Below are 19,309 nucleotides of genomic sequence, written 5' to 3'. Positions count from 1 at the left end.
TTATTGATTTTAACAAATAATCAACATTTAATAATAAGAGTCATAGTGAATTAAATAGTCCATTGGTCACGTAGTGAGAAATGGATGAAGAGAAATACTTCAAAAGAACAACAACAAAAACTAGGCTAAGTATTCTGAGTGTAAAGTTTACATCTCTGTAAAATGTGTTATTGACAATTGAAAATATCGGAAAAACAGATAAAATTTAATAAAACTCATCCAATGTAACTGCATTTTAATCCAATAAATCCAAATGTAAAAGTGAATATTTGACACTGTGTTGTAATTTGAATTTTCCACCTGAAAAAGCTTTTTATTTAAAAAGAAAACAGAATTGATTCGGTGTCTCCACTGAAAGCACCGCAGTTTCAAATGAATTGGTTCGAATGGCCGTCTCCACTTTAAGTACATTTTGTGTTGTTCAACATTTATTTCGTAAATTTTTCTTAGGCCAACCAACTGAAAAACAAATTACCAATGATTTTTTTAAACAATATTTTCTTTTTTATTTCCGTTGAACAAAACTCCACAATTCAAAATAAATTAAGTAATTTTCTTTTTATGCAGTGCGTTTTAGGTTAGTTAATATTTCGTTGAAGAGTCTATTGTAGTTTTCGTGAAGCGGTTCGTGATCGCCAGGCTTGTACTAAATTCCATGCAAAGAATATGGACATGCCGTGCACTTGTATGGCCACCAAAAAAAATGCGTACCAGATCAATGCGTATGGTTTACCCTTAAATGAGAACAAACAAATTTCGAAATATTATTAGGACGAGTGAATATTGATTAAAAAAAAAAAAACAAATCTTACCCGCCACACAAAAATCTTGGTGTCTTCAATGTCAGTCTGTTCGTCCAAGGTCATGTACTCGACAATGTCCGGAAAATAGTAAATCGCGCAATATAGAAGCGGCAGTAAAGCGGTAACAATTAAACCAATAATGTATTTTTTCATATCATTGACGCGATTGCCTTTGGCAGCTGACAATCCAATGAATGACACCAATATCGAGGTGCACCAAATGTATTCCCACCACAACGGTGCCGGCACTTGTAATTCCTCAATTTCCAATATGAAAATATCCAAACGATCTAAAATGTCTGCAGACAATTTTGCTAGCATTGCGAAAAAGAGCAAAAAGTGAAAGAATATGCAATATTTGAGCCGAGATTTGTTTAGGGCACTTTAACGAAAATTAAACGAAAAAAACGGATGTGATTAGTACACGCAAATGAGGAAGACGAAAAAAAATGCAACAGAGAGAGAGAAAAAAAGAGCACGCACAACTAAACAATGAAACATACATTGCAATTTCGAACGCGCACACGGACCAAAATCATAATTCGCCTAGACACTACTTAAATCCGACAACAATAGATTGAGTGTAACACAAAAATAAACCAGAAACGGTGCACACTTTGTACGCATATACAGAGAAATAGTGTATCGAAATCGAAATTCGAAAATTCGACACCAACATTAAACATATACACAGACACGACATACACCCAGACACTCGTCTCGCACATCAAAACCATTTTTTTTATTGATACATTAATTGATCGTTTGTCGAAATGGTTTCATATTACTTCTATTCTAGGCAAATTTTACGAATAACTGACATTGAATTGTCGTAGACTTGAAAGAACCTTGAAACACACACTCACAATATTACGGTGAAAAGCGAAAGCATGAAATTATATGACAATCATTCACTGTACTTTTTTTGTTATGCACACATTTTCTCTTCATCGCACACTATTTGAATTGTATCACTCGTTTTGATATTTCGAAATTAATTTCACAGCAAAAGTCACCTGATTTGGTAATGTGCAGCGACCCGTTGTCGATGCTCAAAATCAGCACCGTCTGTACCCGTTATCATTGGCCCACCTCGAGATGCCATCGCAAATAGATGCGCCGTTTGTTGATCAATCGAAAATTAAATCGAAATGATGAAGCAACTTGATTGAAATTTAATCAATTTTCGTTTTGTAAAACACACGAAAAGTCAACAAAACAGTGAAAAGAAATGAAGAATTTTTTTAGCGAAAGGCTGACATTGTACACATTCGTAAAGACTGGATGTAGACGTCACTTTCAACATACTAATGAATGTAGACGTCACTTTTTGGCTCGCACCCGTGTACATGTTAATGTCAGTGATTCAGTTTTGACATTTTATTGGGCTACTTTGAATTCACTTTGAAGGTTCGTTTGAAAATGTTGATTATTGCTTGTTTTCATCCTTCTCATTTGAGGAAAAAAACGGATTTTATATTATTTTGAATTAAGTTCATTTTTTATATGAATGAAAATATTATATAAATATTATCACATTTTTAAAGAAAAAATTATATTGCTTACTCACATGTTTGCACCATCTGCCATCTATATGTCAAATGGAAAACTTATACAAAGCGATTCGAACTTTGAAGCTTTTCCAGTGTATTTTGGTACAGGGTGTCTCGCAAAGGTAGGATACGAACGATGATTTGGATGAATTCAGTTGCTATATTTTAAACAACGTTTCGTTCACCAAATTTTGGCCAAACTCGTCCGAACGTTGTTGCATTTCAGCTGACTGAAAAATTTCCACCTGCAATTTTGCTTTTGAAGTGAATTGAAAGACTATATTTTCATTTCATCAATTGCGTTTTATTTAATTCTATCTTTTTTTGTTGTTTTTCGTCTTTTTTTTTGTTCTTTTCATAAATTTTGTTTTAGCATGGAATCTAATAAACAATTGATTTAAAGAAATTAAAAATGGTTTGTTTTTTTTTGCATAAGCCATAAAATTTTACGCAAATTAAACATGAATTAATATGAATTTAAATCGAAAATAAAGTCTTGATTAAATTGGCTTCAAAGGCTTTTCCTAATTGCGTGTTGGCAATGCATGTTGTATGATAAAAGTATGAATAAAAATTTTGCGATAAATAGTTAATCTAAACATAATTGAGAAAAAAGCGGATTATTACATTTTTTCATTCGCTGAAATAATTCAAGTTAAAAATTCATTATAATAAACTATATATAGATGAGAATTAACAAAATATATACGAAAAGAAATGTGTGTGAGTGTATAATAACTTATGGTGTGATATATTCTACGGAAAAATATTTTTTTTTATCTAAACGTGTCGGGTTTTCTTCTTTTCATTGTTATTATTATTAATAGAATTAATTGATTGCTATTTACAAAGTTTTTTTTTTAATTTTCATTTTCAAAATTCACATTGCATTTTAAACATTTGGAATGAACAACATGAATATTAATGATGATTGAAGCCAAAAAATGTGACTTCATTGCCATTCATTGAATGTGCTGGTGAGTGTATGAATGAATGTGAATCGATTTTATTATATACATAAAACATATTTTTCTGTGTTTTCAACAAATCCACAACGGGATGACAAATTCGGACAAATTCATGTTGAATACTCTTTTTTATATAATATGTATTGAGACGGCCACTTCAACAAGATTTTTTATTTTCTATTTTAATTTTTGTCGGAAATGCCTTCGACAATTTATTTATAAAGCCATTTTTAGATATGAGTACGAAACAAGCTAATGACAGTTTTTTTTTCATCTTCTTTAAATTAGAATATGCGATGTAAGTGGCTCGATCGAGAAATTCCTCTTTTTTGTTATTGTTGTTGTTGTTCATCATAAAAATGGAGAGTAAAAGCAATTCAGACTGTGTGTAGTGGTGATAATAATGGAGGTGTCGGTAATCAAAGCAAGTGGGTGGGAAGTGCATTAAGCCAAATTTTGGATTAACTTTTAAGGCGTATCATTTTAATGAACATGGTTTACCATTTATTGTTTTTTTGTGATTCTTCTCTACAATTCAACTACCTTTTAGAATAAAAATTAAATCGCGCGAGTCTGTCATTAAATTAGAAAATTATTTATTGCTTTTTTTTTCGTTTAAAAAGAACCAACATTTTGGCCGAAAGTTTGATTTTAGAATATGCGATGTAATAATATTGGAGGAAGAGTGTTTTTTTTTATCACTTCGTCGACAAAATTTGGAAATGTAGATCCTAAACTAGTACTCCTTATATCGCTGTTTTATTATTTTTTTTATGTTATAAACTCCTTTACGATATAGACACACATGAATGCATCGCAAAGTCATTACTATTATTATACCGAGACACATATTTAATAATACATAGATGTTTTTTATTTGTTGTTGAAAGTATGTGCGATGTGCGCGCAAATATAATAATAACAAAAAACAAATATTTTGATAAAATGGAATAAACCACATATGAATCATAATTTATGATGAGTACACTTTTTGTGTAGTTTTCTTATGGCATAAAGACAGCCGTTCTCGTAACAATATCATTGGGCGCAATGTATCATGTGATAACGAAACACTGCTGATGCATCATTATACAGTGTGTAAATAATCGAGTCGTTAAAACTTCATTTTCGTTCACAAAACTTTTCTTCGTTGAATAAATTTAATTGCAACTTATAAACCAAATTTTCTAATATCACGCTTTGTTTACTCTTCTTCTCATTTTCGCTGATAGATTATTCAGCAGTTTTATCACTCTACAGGAATAATATTTGAACGCAAAAACAGTAAAAAATATAGTGTATTTAACCGAAAAATAAGAAGAAATGAAACTGATGAAATCAACATTAGTTATATTGACTAAAGCTTATTTAGTGTTTGTTTGTCTTTTGATGTGAAATGTTCACCGTTTTTTTCTATAGATAAAATTTATTGTTAGTAACAGCTTATTTAGTATGAATTTTATCCATTTTATTTACAAATATTTTTTTTTGATGTGCACGATACGACATACACACCGATGTCGATCGATTGATTAAACAATTTTCCAATTTATTGAAAATTGTTTTCATTGGCTCGTTTTCTATGACTTATTTATACAACCTGTTTCTTTAGATTTCATTCTATCTCAGTGCATTTTGTGTGTGTGTGTGTCACATTTTAATCAATTTAAGTTGTTCAGATCGATTCTATGTTGTGGCCGACAAACCAAAAAATGTTTACAACGACAAAAGAAAAACAAACATTAATTTCGTTCACAAAAAAAATGCACAAATTCAAAATATATATGCAATTTCTTGTATCTTATCGCTTTCGATTTCATTTGCTTTGGTCGTTTAATATTAATTATTTTTGATTGAGATTTCTTTTATGAAGAAATTGTGCTAATTTCGAAATGCAAATGTCAATCTCTAGTTACTACAGCGCCAATGTTCTAATAGAATTTACATCATAATTCTCACTATACATGACGATAGATTAGATTTGCAAGTGTGTGCCAATCAATTTGGTTGTTTGATGGCTAGCATGTGAAAATTAAATAGGCTAAAAAGGCCAAATGTTTCTTAGATTCAATAAGAAATATATTAATAAGAAATATAGTTATTGCTTGTTAGAAATGTGTCAAGATGTTCATCACCTTGCATGCGAATAGGTAAGCTGAAGTTCGAAATCTCGATCTCGACAATGTGAAGTATCTTCTCTTATCCTTACGCCTTTAGTGTTTAGTGTGTGTGTGTAGTCTTCTCTTATTTTTTCAATCGACAAAAAAGGACATTTAATTTTATTCAATTCCATATCTCTTTTCATTAATCTTAATTTATGTCGTTAAGTTTGTTGGAAAAGCTCGCTTGAATTGATTTGAAATGTATGTGTGATGTTGATGATAATGGTATATGATAGTCAAAGTTAGAAGTCAGCGCGAATATATTTTTTTTCATTCTCTGAATACACAATATATTAACTAATACTTATTGCCTAATACGTGTTTTTTTGTTCATGTAATAATTGTTGGTTTTTTTGCGATGCTAGTAGCATTTTTGTAATTAGTTGCAAGTTTGTTTGCTTGCTCTCAATTATTCTATCGAAAACAGTTTTGTGTTATTAGTACGAATTTGATGAATAATTTGTTGGTGTGATTGTATTTTATCGAAACAATGGTTTGCTTAATCAATTGTGAATAGCAGCTATAATGCATGCTTTTTTGCACATATGCATAAAAACCGATGACTATGAGACACATCTCTTCTCAGTTTAAATACAAATGAATATTGATTTTAGACGTCAGTTTTTTTGACGTGAAAAGGAAGAGGTAATAATGAATACGTGTTCTGTGATGTTTCTATGCACTTGCTCCAAAAGGTTTATGTTATGTGTGTGTGTGTGTGTATGTGTGAGTGGACATAAAACAATGAGTCGATTGCACATGAATTTAACATATAACATATGATACAAATCACTTGCATTTCAATTTTAAATACAATAGTTAAATGTAGGACCGTCATTGGTATCGCTTCTTCTCCAAAATCGATTGAGTTGTATATTCTTGATGTATATACGTCAAGCAAACTGGCTGCATTTAATCCATTCTTTTATGGTAAATGCATTAATGATCACTTTGATCTTGATCCGTTTGATGACGTATCAAAATTTTTGGCTAGAGAAAATCACGTCTCCGCGCTAAAATAAATACAATAACCGTCATTGGAATTAACGGTTTCTTTGTTTAGAAAAAAGAGAGCTAAAGCTATTTTTGACTACCTGCTGCCGATGTTGATGTTGGTGTTGAAGTGCTTGCGGTTGCTTCAGCTTCGTCGAGTAGTCGAGCTTGTTCAGGACACGCCGGACTAGTTACTGACCGTGTTGGTGGTGCCGGTGCTCGACGACTTTTTGAACGTCGTTTTCTTAACAACAATGGTCCAAGACCTACTGACAAAAAGCAAAAAAAAAAAACAATTACCAAATGGATTCGGTTTTGGTTTTATATTCGAATCAAATGTTTATACCTGGAGATGATGATGATGATGGTGGCGGCGGCGCTGGAATGCCACATGACGCTGATGTGCTGGCAGTACTTGTTACGATAATATTAGTAGATTGTGATGTTGAGCCTGTCGTTGGTGAGCCAATGAATGTTGTTGTTATCATTGGAATATTTTCATCGGCCGGTGTACTCAAATCAGATGAATCATTTGTTAATCTTTTAATTAATTCGGTGAGAAGATCCTCTAGTCGACCGATGCGCTTGGACATATTTTGCATTTCAAGTCGTGAATCGACTCTCATATCAAGTACCGTTGCGATTAAGTCACGTTGGGCTAATGTACTAGATTGTTCACGTAAACCATTATCATATGTTTCGGACATCGTTTCGCGTTCGATGGAAGATGCTTTTTCGAGCTGATCACGTTGTGTCCCACTTGAACTTTCTCGTTCGGTAACCTGCCGCTCGAGCGCTTGCCTTCGCAATGATTTCGAATCCTCATTTGTTTCGTCGATGGTATCTTGTCTTGCCAATGCGGCCGGAGACGGTTGCAATTTTTGCGTCTTTGGAAATACCTAAATTCATTCAGAGACATTTTTTTATTGCATAAAATTGTCAAGTACAACAATTCATGAAACCCACACTATGGGTCTATTGCTAATTTTGCCATTTTTAATGCAAATTAAGATGTAAATAAAATAATCAAAATTGAAAACAGAAAGAAAACAAATCTACGTTACTTTGTTTCCTTGGCCGCCATTACTACTCGAACTACTAGATTGTTTGCCTTGGCCGGCTGTGTCACGCAAACTTTCTCTTGCACTCAGACTTCTCGACACAGCTATTTTTGTACATGTATCACTAGCCGAATCAACACTAGAACTACCTAATATTCGGCCCCATTTACTTGCGCCTGCACCACGTGCCGACGGTGGTCCTGATGTGGTCGCTGGTGATGGAGATGGACATGGTGATGGAGCTGAACTTATGATACGTGAATCTTCTGTGAGTGTTAATTTGGCGGGAAGCTAAAATCATAAAAAAAATAGAATAGAATGAAAGAATAAAAGAAAAATAAATGTAAAACGAAAAAGAATAGAAAAGAAACCGAATTTTAAATGAATAATCGATACGAAATGACACTGATTTATCGGTAAGAATATGGCTGTCTTCTTGTACGTATTTTATATTATTTATATATCAAAACATAGAAATCTAAACATTCTAAAGAGACATTCCACATAAACAATATTGAATAATATTCATTCCATAAATATGAAGCACTAGAAGCATTTTCTCTAACGTATGTTGTGTATTTTTTTTCTCTAAAATTGAAAATTCAACTATTATTAAATTTGTTGAGGACTTACTTTCGTTCGTTCAGTTTGTGTTTCGCCTTTTTCGGCATCACTTTGTGATGCACTGTCACGTGAACCTTGCGTTGTTGGTTGTCGACGAAATTTGGAGAAAAGTTTTCGTACGATATGATCTTGATTGGGTGCGACTGGTTCGTCTTTTGTTCGATCGGCCAATTCATTTTCCCGTTTCACATCGGCCACTTTACGAAACACTTGGCGATGACGTAGATTATAAGTTAGTGTTAAATTTCGTGAAAAACTTAACGCAAATGACTTGTAAAATGACAACACTTCGAGTAATTTGTCGCGTTTGATTGCATGCAAATCACAATATGTTAACGCCCGTACATTTGCTGCACTTTGTCCAACAACTTGATTCTTCCAAAATTGGTCACCAAACACATCACCTTTGCCTATTCAATAACAAATTGATTAATTATGTGAATGTTGCTTTGGTCAATATTGTTTTTGTATGAATCTTACTTAAAATGGCCACAACTTCATCGTCTTGAATTACTTCTAACGATCCGGTCACGATGAAACATAAACTGTCAATACTTTCACCAGTATGATATAAAAGGTCACCGGGTGCCGAATGTGACATTGTAAAGTCCATTGCCAGAGCACGCAAACACCCATCAGACGCCAACCTAAATGCCGGGTGCTCATTGAACACCTTTCGATTCAGATGCACACAAATGTCGGCCTTCATATCTTTCGGACAATAGGTCAACACCTGGAAACAAACGTTCAATTAAATTAGAATCGCATTACGCATTTTCGATAAAATATGAACAGAAAGCGAAAAGATTTTGCAAAGCCTGCAAATTTACCACCTTTTCCGTGTCCAATCCTTTTGTCATTGCCCACGTTGAAACAACATAATCCATAACACGTTCACTTAACGCTTTTGGAACCTCGTGTAATTTCATAAATTCACGCACATTATTGAGCATATCATGGTATTTTGCGGTCGCAGATGTCATTTGCTGGTTGTTTTAATAACATAATTTTTTGTTTTCATTGTTTTTAAATTGATTGAAAAATTATCGAATTTTGAAAAAAAAGAAGAAATAATAATGAATTTTGGTTGATGTTTTTGTTTTTAAGTTTCAACAAGTACCTGAATGATTGTTGTCACATGACCGAAAATTGTGGCGTAGAGCAAAGCTGAGGAAATTTGGAATTTTGATTAATTTTTCTAAATTTGTCAATTGATCCGGATTTTCTTAAAATGCAACCAAAGAAAATATGTTTATTTCTCTACAGTTTTTTTAAAATGTGTATTTTGACTAATCGGTACAAGGGTAGGTCATTAATCATCTTAATTTTGATCATTTTTGGGCTAATCCTTTTATTTTCTCTGTTTTCATGTCAATGGGGAAGTTGGTCACGTACACAAAGTAAGCACACATATTGACTAAGAACTAGATCACGTTTCACAAACTCTGTCTCAAGTATATTCATCATTTGCTGATTATATACCATACATTTCTTTAGTTTTATTCAGATCGATTTGTTGAGAAACTCTCTCTATCTCTTTTGTAATTGTTGTAATTTGTGGCCTGTGGCAAAAATGCCTTTGTAAGAAATATACTTGAAATATATGTTTCGATTTATTGAGTCACAAAACAGTATTTACGGTAATTACTTAAGTTTAGTTAAAAGACATTTTGTACAAAACTCTTTGTATCGTTTTTGTCAATTCGATGGAAACAACTTTATCAAAAGACGTAACATAAAATTTATTTATTGATGTGGAACGGGAAGGCTGAATGGTGGGGCATACGAGGGAATAAATCGTATTTTACTAAATACAAATTAATTTTCAAAATATACCTGCAATGATCATCATACAAATGGTAAACACGCGTTCGTTATCGGTTTCAGCTGCAACATTGCCAAATCCAACCTAAGAATTTGAACAATATTTCATGTGAGCATTTTGTACAAATGCTGGTGGAATATGATACATAAATCTACGTCATCGAATGGAATACAACAAATACACAACAAATATGATATTGTGAACGAAAAAAAAGCGAGCTTTCAAACGGGACATATGAAGAGGTAAACTCGATGTACGGGATAAAATGAAAACAAAACCGAAATGGAATAACAACACGACGCGACGCAAATCGTGTTTGGTTATTCCACCAGTATATACAGTTTTTGTTGTCAAAGACTTATTTTTTTTTGTCGTTGTTGTTGGTGAGTTGTGTAGTTTAGCATTTAAATGTTTAGTTTTGTTTGTTCTTTCACAGGGAAATTGAATCAATTCAAATTAATTGAGTTTCTGCTTTCATTTACAAACACAATACTAAATTTGTAATACATACCGACTGTTTTTTGTTGTTGTTGTAATCCGGTGTGCAAGTGGCCAATAAATAAATAGCGAGAGAAATAGAAAAGAGAAAGAGAGAGAGAAAGAGAAATCATGATTAATGGAATGTGTGTGTGTGTGGCTAAATGCGAAGCGAAAAAAAAAGTGCTTCCACGTTCATTGTTTTTTGCAAGTTTGAAGTGAGTTCAAGTGAAAGAGGTTACTTACCGTCATACATGTCATTGTGAAGTAGAGCGCAGTCACGTACATTGTTTTTTTGCTGGGCCCGTTGATGATCTCGGGTGTATTTGTGTCATTCAACCAAACGTATGAGTATGGACTTTGCGTCACATTTGCCAATTTCCATAGCCAGCTGTATTGGACCTGTATTTTTTTTTCAAACAAGAGAGGAAAAACATGCCTATTATAATTAAACGTGGCAAAAAATAGATGAAACATATTGTTAAGCATTTCGGAATGGCTTATTGTTCGTTGCTGATAATTCGAGAATATATTGGCTTGACCTATCTCGAGACTGTGTATAATCCAACAACGAAGCAAACAATTCAGGTACAATATATACAACATACAACACGCAGGAGTGAAATAGAGAGAGAAAGACATGGCGCAAGTTTTCCCTGAGGTGTTGCGTTTCGCAAATTACAAATCTATCTACATATGCATACGAATACGAAAATCATTTTGACAATTTTACTTACGCCATTCTCGGCATCGCTTCGTCCGATTGAATACCAGATGCATGCCAACCAATGAGCGACCAACATGTAGAAACACAATAGTAATATTAACATTGCTGCCCCATATTCCAAATATCTATCCAATTTTCGTACAACACGACCTAAGCGAAGCAATCGAACTACTTTAAGTGCACTGAACAAAGAGCCAATTCCCTGTATAGACACGATGAAAGTAAATTGAATTTATATTTGATTTGATTTTGTGTGTTTTATTTGATGCGAGATTATATATATTGTGATTCGATGGTGAACCCAGTAAAACTTACATCTTCATCATGGTCAAAAGCATTGAAAACATCATAAGGCAAACAGCTGAGCAAATCAATGATAAACCAAGACTTTAGATAGTTCATTCGTATTACTTTTGGATCACTAACAACCTCACCGCCCGGACCAACAAACGTTGTGTGAAAGTTCAAAACTATGTGAAAACCAATCAAAATGCAACAAGTAAAATGATGTTGACTCTTTTTCTTTATTGTTGAAATTAGCACATTGAAAATAACACTTACCAATATCTATGAAGAAAATTACATCTACAATAGAATCAACTACTAATAGTGAAACATCCTCTGAGGTTTTATTTTTAAAGGCTACATTATATGGTACCTGAAATTTGAAACGAAATGAAAATAATGAATGGTGCGCACGAACAAAATGATTCATTTGATGTTACCATGATGGCGGTATAAAAAGTTAAGCAAAGTATCACCCAATCCCAAATTGCTTTGAATGCACAATAGTGCAATAAAATATGTGGCGGTGTTTTTGGTGCTTCTTGTCGATATTGTGGCATTACAGCATCAGCGGTTAATGACATCATCTGCAGAAAATTTAATGAAAATACACAATAAAAAAGAAAGTAATTTTTGAAGAAACAATTGGAAAACCAAACCGATTATTTCCATCGATGGGAAATTGGTTTATACTCACTTGTGCCAAATTCGATTGTTTTGATGGGTCCTTTAGATTTGGAACGTGTGAACTAAACTGTCGACTTCGTGTTACCGAGCGTGCCAATTTTGCGAATTTTGATAAACCTGTGATGGCAGCAACCGGAGCAAATATGAACACGCACATAAATATGAATCAGAGAGAGAGAGAGAGAGTGGGTTACAATCATTTATGTATCAATTGTGGCCAAATGTCGAATCGGAAATTACCACTTTTTGTATCTTCGGCATCAATCTGCTTGAAGGCAGTTATATCACGAAATGTTAGCAACAGCAGCACAACCAAATTACTTTCGTTACGTATCGGTGCCACCTGAAGCAGGAGCCATAATGGGGTTTCTGCAAATATAACCAGATAAATTCAATTTTAGACACACAGTCGCACATATATATATACGCACATCAGTAAATTCTTTTTCATTTTGCAATAATAAATAATCGGTTTTGTGATATATAAACAAGCAGAAAAAAATACTTCATCAACATCGATGAAATATGATTGACAAAGTTTTTGCTCGAATGGTTTGATTAGAAATTCAAACAAACAGCTGTTGATAGTTTCGCTTGAAGTGTAATCAATTTAATCCCGGTAATGTAATTTGTGGTTGAAAAACCATCATATGATTTTCTATTTTTGAAGTCAACATTGCCAAAAACCGGAGTGAAGATGATATTCAACAAACTTTCAGTGACTATAGAGATCTATGGAAAATTAAATTGTTTGTATACAGCAAACAGAAAATCGGAATGAGATAAAAGGGATTTCAGAAAATCATATTCGCAAGCCTTGCGATGCACTTTTTGACTCGATAAAATCAATATGTGTTCAAATAGTACACAAACGTGGATAATTCAATAATACCGCTACCAAATAAAACTTTTCAAGTGGATTCGATTTATCTATTTTCCATCTATTCAGCTATGACACATATCTTTCACCATGACAACAAACGAACGGCATACCTTTATTAAAAAAATTACGCTTTTGATATTCATTTTGATAAACAGTACGTTGGCAATATATTGATGAATTCATAAATCCAACATATGTTTACTCTAACGCAATTTTACATTTGATTGATATTTTGATAACCACTAATCCATATGGTGCATGTATTCAAACTCAACAAACATAACATCATATTTTAATGAGCACAAACATTCGATAGAAAATTTCAATAATCTATATTATTAAATAAATGTAATAAAGATTGTACTGAGATATTTTCAGCCCACTGTAATTTGGCCGAGTATCACTTGCGTTGTATATTGACAATGTATTTGAACGCGACTCGATTTAAGAAGCGCCATCTCTTTCACGCCAGGTTCTAATATATTTTTTTCTTGCACATAAAATTGCAAAATTGTATAAATTGAATAAGTTTTGCAATAATAATAACGAAAATAATTAATAGAATTTATAATAAATAAAAAAAATTGAAAAAAACACACAAATATTTTATATTATATGATATGTAGCTTTGCCTTGTAGACTTTTCCTTGTAGACCATGTAGAGATGGTTACGTGGAGAAAATATGTATTTGTCAAACATTCATACCTGTCAAAAGAAACAACGTAAACAACACGAAGTGAAGCTATTCTGGTGAATCATATAATATAAAATATTTTTGTGTTTTTTCAATTTTTTTTATTTATTATAAATTCTATTAATTATTTTCGTTATTATTATTGCAAAACTTATTCAATTTATACAATTTTGAAAGAAAAAAATATATGAGAAGCTGGCGTGAAAGAGATGGCGCTTCTTAAATCGAGTCGCGTTGAAAGCCGACTGTAAGTGATACTCGAATTTGGCATTCAATTGAACTCAGCTGCAAGTGGTACCTTATTTCGAATTTTAATGCAAAATTTGAACATGATTTATTTCGCAAATGACCTGGATGGAGTCCAATTCGAAAAATCTGAATATTCGGGCCCGACCGGAATATTTTCAGATCTAGCTCAGGTGATGACAAGGTGGTTACAATCTCTGGGATGGACTGAAGGCCAAACTACATTCTTTTAATCTCAATGTACGTTGCACATTGCACAAGCAGTTGAGGTCAGGCAAGATACTAAAGCTCAGTGAAAATATCTCCATTAAAATGTTTGATAAAAATAAATTGGCTATAAAATAACGATGTGAAGAATGTGTTTCTCTTATTTTAATATATTCGAGGAATTCCGGTCAACATTCCATCTTTCAAATGAAAACAAAAAAATGTATTACCTGAAAAGCCTGAGCGCATAATGCGAATAATAATCGTGTAACATAAATATTTAACATAAACATCTGAATCATTTTCAATGAACAATACAATTTTTGTTCAAAATGTAAAAAGACCATGATCCAAAGATATACAAATAATAATCTGTAAATGGCATCGGCTGAAAATATTTTCAGAGTGAGATTGTTGCAATAGTTATTGCCCGGATATTTGTGCCCGGAAATAAAAATTCTAGCAAATGAAACCAAATACGACTGCAAGTTTGTGCAAATTGTTTCAATAAACGCCAGCGGTCAAAAATTTAATTAATGCCAATGGTCAACATTGCTCTTTCATACAATAAATGGTTTTTATGCTGAAAATTCCCATCCATATTGAATATATAAAGTTTATGGCGCGTTGGTAACGTGGTAATATTAATAAAGTTTTGGTTGGATTATTCTTTTTGTTCTATTATGCTTAAAAATTGAATTACATTACGTTACTTCGATAACATTTATTGATAAATTCCCAATGGAAGCGGAACATTCTCTCATTAATATTTTTTCCTCGATTTTTTTTATTCGTTTGAAAACAAAATGAATGAAGAAACAAGAAGAAAGCCCTTCAAAACTATTGAAGAGTTTCAATCGAGACCAGAAAATTGGATGAACATCAAAATAAATGGATTCTTCATCCAAAAGATGTGACAGAAGATATACGAAAAGAAATCGATGATGAAATATGGAGCATTTCGACTTATCCACGTGCAACTCTTAAAATAAGAGATGAGCTTATGAAATATTAATGTAATGAAAAGTGTAAATTGAATTATTCGCTCTTAAATTTTTCATAGTGAGAAGACCTTTTCAGTGTGAAAATATGTAATTACTTTAACTTTTAATGATTCATTTGATCAACAATTCAAGAGGTCATACAAAAGCAAATTAAATCCTGGAGAAATTCATTAAAACCATTTTGTGAACCAAATGATAACATTATTTAAACTAGAAGAAAACATATAATTTTCTTGCGTGCATAAATGACTGAAGATAAATGCAATTCCAATGGGAAATTTTCGAATGAATACAGTATTGAAATTCACAGTGCACTTGAGCATCAACATGCATCGCAAACAGAATGAACAATAGAAATATTAACATGATTTTTAAATTCAATGAAAACGCAAATGAAACTTTATTCATTTCACTTTTATGAATCGAAAGATTGAAAAATAAATAAATCCGAAATGATCTCAATGAAAATCTAGTAATAGCTCGCATACATTTCATCACATAAATGAGGTCGATTTTGGTATAAAGAAAATCGGATGCCGTTCAACGAAATGGAGACATTCGGATCAATTCGACATTATTTTGAACTTTTTTTTCTTCTCGATACAAAAATTTGATTCATTTTTCATTGGAAATCGTTTGCCATTTTCAAGCACTGTTTTAAATATATAGAACATTTAATTTTTTTGCGATTTTACCAAACATGTCTGGCGCAAGCACTAAGATTCTTCTGACATTTTTCAGTCAGTTCATTTTTTTAATATCCTGCGTTGTTCGTATGAAGCATTTTTTTTTATGAATAAAAAAGCATTTTTGTACGTGCATACCATTTCAAGTGTTTGGCAAATAGTGTGCAACTCTCACATGGCACTCTGGGTTTCGTTCGGCGAACGGTTTTTGTGTACTTCTCTACTTGCTCGGTGAGCATAAAAGTCATTCAGACAATATGAATAGAGAGTGAACGGTTGCGTTGATAAATAATTGATATCTCAATTCAACGCTGTTATAAAATATTTTCAGCATTTATTCAGCATCTTGTTGTTATTGTTGTTATGGAATTTGATTAAGTTTGTTATTTTCTTTATTCTTCGTGAATGTGTAATGCTAGTACATGTATGTGTATATGTTCAAGTCAATTATCCCCTATTCATATATTATAAAGCAGCCTTCATTTCGATACAATTTGCGTGGCGTGCTGATTTTAAATAGACCTCCAACATGAGTACGAAAGAATGTCGGAAAAGTGTTATCCTTTACATTTCATCACGATTTTGCTTAACTTTTTTTCGGAACACCCATTGAAAAATGAAAAGTAAAAAAAAACTTTGAAAAAATGTTGACGAAAGCAAGCAGAATTTAAAATTGACATATTTGCCATTTGCTGCCATTTTTAGTGGCAAGGCAATATGCATTTAAAAAAAATATGCATTGGTATGCGAACAAATAACCTTGTGAAGCGTCGCAATGGACGAGATAAAAAATAATACCAACAACAACAAAGCATGAAAAATGACAAGCTATTTTACTATAGAAAACTATTATCTGTAGAATGCACCGAAAAATATGTCATGAATTTCAGACGAGAGATGAATTAAAAGCACAACAACTACAAACCATAAACGACGACTGGCGACGATCGAAAATCGCCGAAATAGCTCTTTACTGTGTTTCACTATTCACTTGTAAAATGATGTAACATCGAGCGCGAGAGAGAGAAAAGCAAGGAGCGATATAATGTATGTATCTCTACGAGACCATCTCAATGTCCAGTCTATTCAGAGAATAGTCGTTTACATGTTCATCCATTCATTTCATCAGCGACCGAATGTTGCAAGTTGCAAGAGCATCACAATGTATTCAACAAGAAGAAACAAATTATTCATTTCACTTTTGCATTTTCTACGAATTCTGTCCAAGCCATTTCTACTTCACCATGTTAACATTGTTCAAATAAATTCACGAAAATTATATACGTTTGCCAGTGGCTTTCGACCGTCGTCGTTTACTGTTTCAAGTAAATACTCTGGGGGCCAAACACAAAATGTGTGCCAACAAAAAGAATATTTGGACAATGCCATCCATTTCACACTTTATGGTATTCGGCAGTTGCTGTGTCTATCTGTTTACAACACAGAGACCATGTCATAGCTCATAGATAAATATTACCAGACCAATGTGGACTGACTGGGTGAGCGCGTGAGTGTACGACGTCAAAAATTTGTTTGAACAAGGTTCGTCCATTTAGAGGTTTATGTACATACGTAATTACAGAGCTGTCGGATATTGCAATTATTGGATCGAATCGCATATTCACCATTTGATTATCCCCTAGCAAATACGTAAACATTGGGCAACTTGCATTCAATTCATGTTACATTTAGCTTTCGGGGTGTCATTATATGGAATATCATATGCAAAAAATGAAACAAACAGCATTTTTAAAGCGTATCATTCGATATAGTGCTTGGTTTTTGTTGTTCATCTTTCTAGAATCGCATAAAACCTCTGTATTTTTGCCACATTTGACCACGATAAAATGCTGGGTGAACGCTTTTTTCATCAGCACCCAACCTTGCGATCGAAACACCAAATATATTCACACCAAAAGATAAGCGAGCGAGAAAAAAACGAATTATCAAGGAATTGTCATAGTCATTTTATTTAATGCTACAATTTCCATTTTTTTTGCTTGGTTATGTAAGAGCAGCAAATGTTCATGCCGGATGGAATGTATGACGATATACTGGACGAATGGTAAAAATATTTTGCGAACTGAATGTAAATGTGCGGTGAATAATTTAGGTAGCGTTGATGGCGCCCAACCAATCGATTGCTGAGTCATGCGGTAGTTCAATTTGGAAAGCTTTTACACCCTCGCACATGCAAAATTATCGATCGCAATATTTATGAATGAAATGAAATATTAACCATTTATATCAGGTCATTTTTCAGTATTTTCTGAACATTAAGCTTTTGTGTTTTCTCGTTTAATCCGTGGCTCGTTTCGTCACTGGTTTTGCCAATGTTTGTTTTGCCAGTGTTTTCTTTCTTTTCCGGTTGACTGCGACAACACAACTGTTAAAACTGAATATGCTCACCTATGCTCATGTACATTGTCCACATACAAACACATACAAATGCAAAGATAATGCATCACCAAACATTGAAAAGCACCTTGTTTTCACTCCATTTGCCTATGCTTCCTTTTTGGCTGACAATAAATGGCATTTCCGTTTCGAATTTACGAACAAACACCGAAAGGCTATTTTCACCACAAATTATAAATATACCTAGGCATATACAGAGAAAATGCATTTACATTTGGCACACTCTCTGTCATTTGAAGGGAATATAAAACGTTTCAAAGTATTAAAATTATTTCCATTTCATTCAGGCGGGCACATAAAATCTGCCATAAGTAAAAATTAAATTGAATTTATTGAAATGTAAATTGTGTACAATCGTAATTTTAATGGAATAAAAATACACTGTAATTCCTAATGAATGACAGCTCATTTGGCAGCTTTATATAAAAGCGTTCATTTGCTTCCACTTTCATGCACCGCAATTTATTCGTGGAACAAAGAAATAAGAAAAGACATCAAGATTTATTTGATTTATTTCCACCGTCTATTTATTTATTTTTTATTAAAATATTTTTCGCCGAATTTTTCGACTTGTATAAGTTCAATGGAAGCGAAATGTGACGAATGAAGTTGATTTCGCTGTAAAAATGTTACCGAGTCAAGCAAATAATTTATTCTAATCTATTGTCGGTTTGAAGCATATTAGATACGCCGCAGTGAAAAATGTGACTGAACCTTAAGCGAATAGACGATCGTAAGTCGTGATATTCTCTCATGGGCTAGTTGATTTTTTTCCCTTGAAATCGATGCGTTACGCGTCACCTTTTCAACGTGAATTTTGATTTACCTTTACCTACAGCTTTATGCACCGATTTAAAAGAAGTTCGCTTTTTTGTGCGAAATTTTTTGTGTTCGTCGTTGATATTATAAAATCTTCGTCAAATATGCTGTCATCTAGGATTGCAGACGATATCAATGGAAGAAAAAAAATTCGCGCGCAGAAAAGCTGCTTAACGTTTTCTATTA

At 32.9% G+C, this 19,309-nt stretch overlaps 2 protein-coding genes across 6 annotated transcripts in view; both read right to left on the bottom strand.

The window, feature by feature from the left end:
- Positions 1–491: 491 nt before the first annotated feature.
- Positions 492–2,101, bottom strand: LOC116342966 (protein jagunal-like). Its single transcript, XM_031770811.1, has 3 exons — positions 1,820–2,101; positions 813–1,185; positions 492–734 (listed from the first exon to the last, which is right to left on the bottom strand). Exons 1-3 carry the CDS (start codon positions 1,906–1,908, stop codon positions 603–605), a joined length of 594 nt encoding a protein of 197 aa, XP_031626671.1. The 5' UTR covers positions 1,909–2,101; the 3' UTR covers positions 492–602.
- A 594-nt stretch (positions 2,102–2,695) lies between these two features.
- LOC116342961 (potassium voltage-gated channel protein eag) overlaps positions 2,696–19,309 on the bottom strand; it is a 75,833-nt gene continuing 59,219 nt past the window's right edge. For 3 of the 5 annotated variants that reach the window (XM_031770801.1, XM_031770800.1, XM_031770802.1), the window contains 17 exons: positions 12,406–12,534; positions 12,176–12,282; positions 11,919–12,065; positions 11,755–11,851; positions 11,509–11,663; positions 11,204–11,395; positions 10,713–10,868; positions 10,501–10,503; positions 10,001–10,073; positions 9,285–9,331; positions 8,998–9,150; positions 8,645–8,897; positions 8,174–8,574; positions 7,544–7,831; positions 6,826–7,378; positions 6,581–6,748; positions 2,696–6,499 (listed from right to left, as the gene is read on the bottom strand). In XM_031770801.1, coding sequence (XP_031626661.1) covers positions 6,477–6,499; positions 6,581–6,748; positions 6,826–7,378; positions 7,544–7,831; positions 8,174–8,574; positions 8,645–8,897; positions 8,998–9,150; positions 9,285–9,331; positions 10,001–10,073; positions 10,501–10,503; positions 10,713–10,868; positions 11,204–11,395; positions 11,509–11,663; positions 11,755–11,851; positions 11,919–12,065; positions 12,176–12,282; positions 12,406–12,534 — 2,945 coding nt within the window. In that variant the 3' untranslated portion in view covers positions 2,696–6,476. The remainder of the gene's footprint in view (positions 6,500–6,580; positions 6,749–6,825; positions 7,379–7,543; positions 7,832–8,173; positions 8,575–8,644; positions 8,898–8,997; positions 9,151–9,284; positions 9,332–10,000; positions 10,074–10,500; positions 10,504–10,712; positions 10,869–11,203; positions 11,396–11,508; positions 11,664–11,754; positions 11,852–11,918; positions 12,066–12,175; positions 12,283–12,405; positions 12,535–19,309) is intronic. The other 2 variants (XM_031770803.1, XM_031770804.1) reach the window with 2 other exon arrangements.

This window comes from Contarinia nasturtii, unplaced genomic scaffold (genome assembly GCF_009176525.2).
Source record: "Contarinia nasturtii isolate CC-2019 unplaced genomic scaffold, AAFC_CNas_1.1 Cnas_scaffold_928, whole genome shotgun sequence".
Lineage (NCBI taxonomy): Eukaryota > Metazoa > Arthropoda > Insecta > Diptera > Cecidomyiidae > Contarinia > Contarinia nasturtii.
Note: the sequence above shows the minus strand (reverse complement) of the source record. Positions and strands in the feature narration are given on the sequence as shown.

Bases quoted from the DNA above. Each gene is read 5' to 3' on its own strand.
- LOC116342966 (XM_031770811.1), bottom strand. From the start codon at position 1,908: ATGGCATCTCGAGGTGGGCCAATGATAACGGGTACAGACGGTGCTGAT. The intron at 1,186-1,819 runs GTGACTTTTGCT...TTTTCGTTAAAG, and splicing joins GCTGCACATTACCAAATCAG to TGCCCTAAACAAATCTCGGC. The intron at 735-812 runs GTAAGATTTGTT...TTCTCATTTAAG, and splicing joins CCAAGATTTTTGTGTGGCGG to GGTAAACCATACGCATTGAT.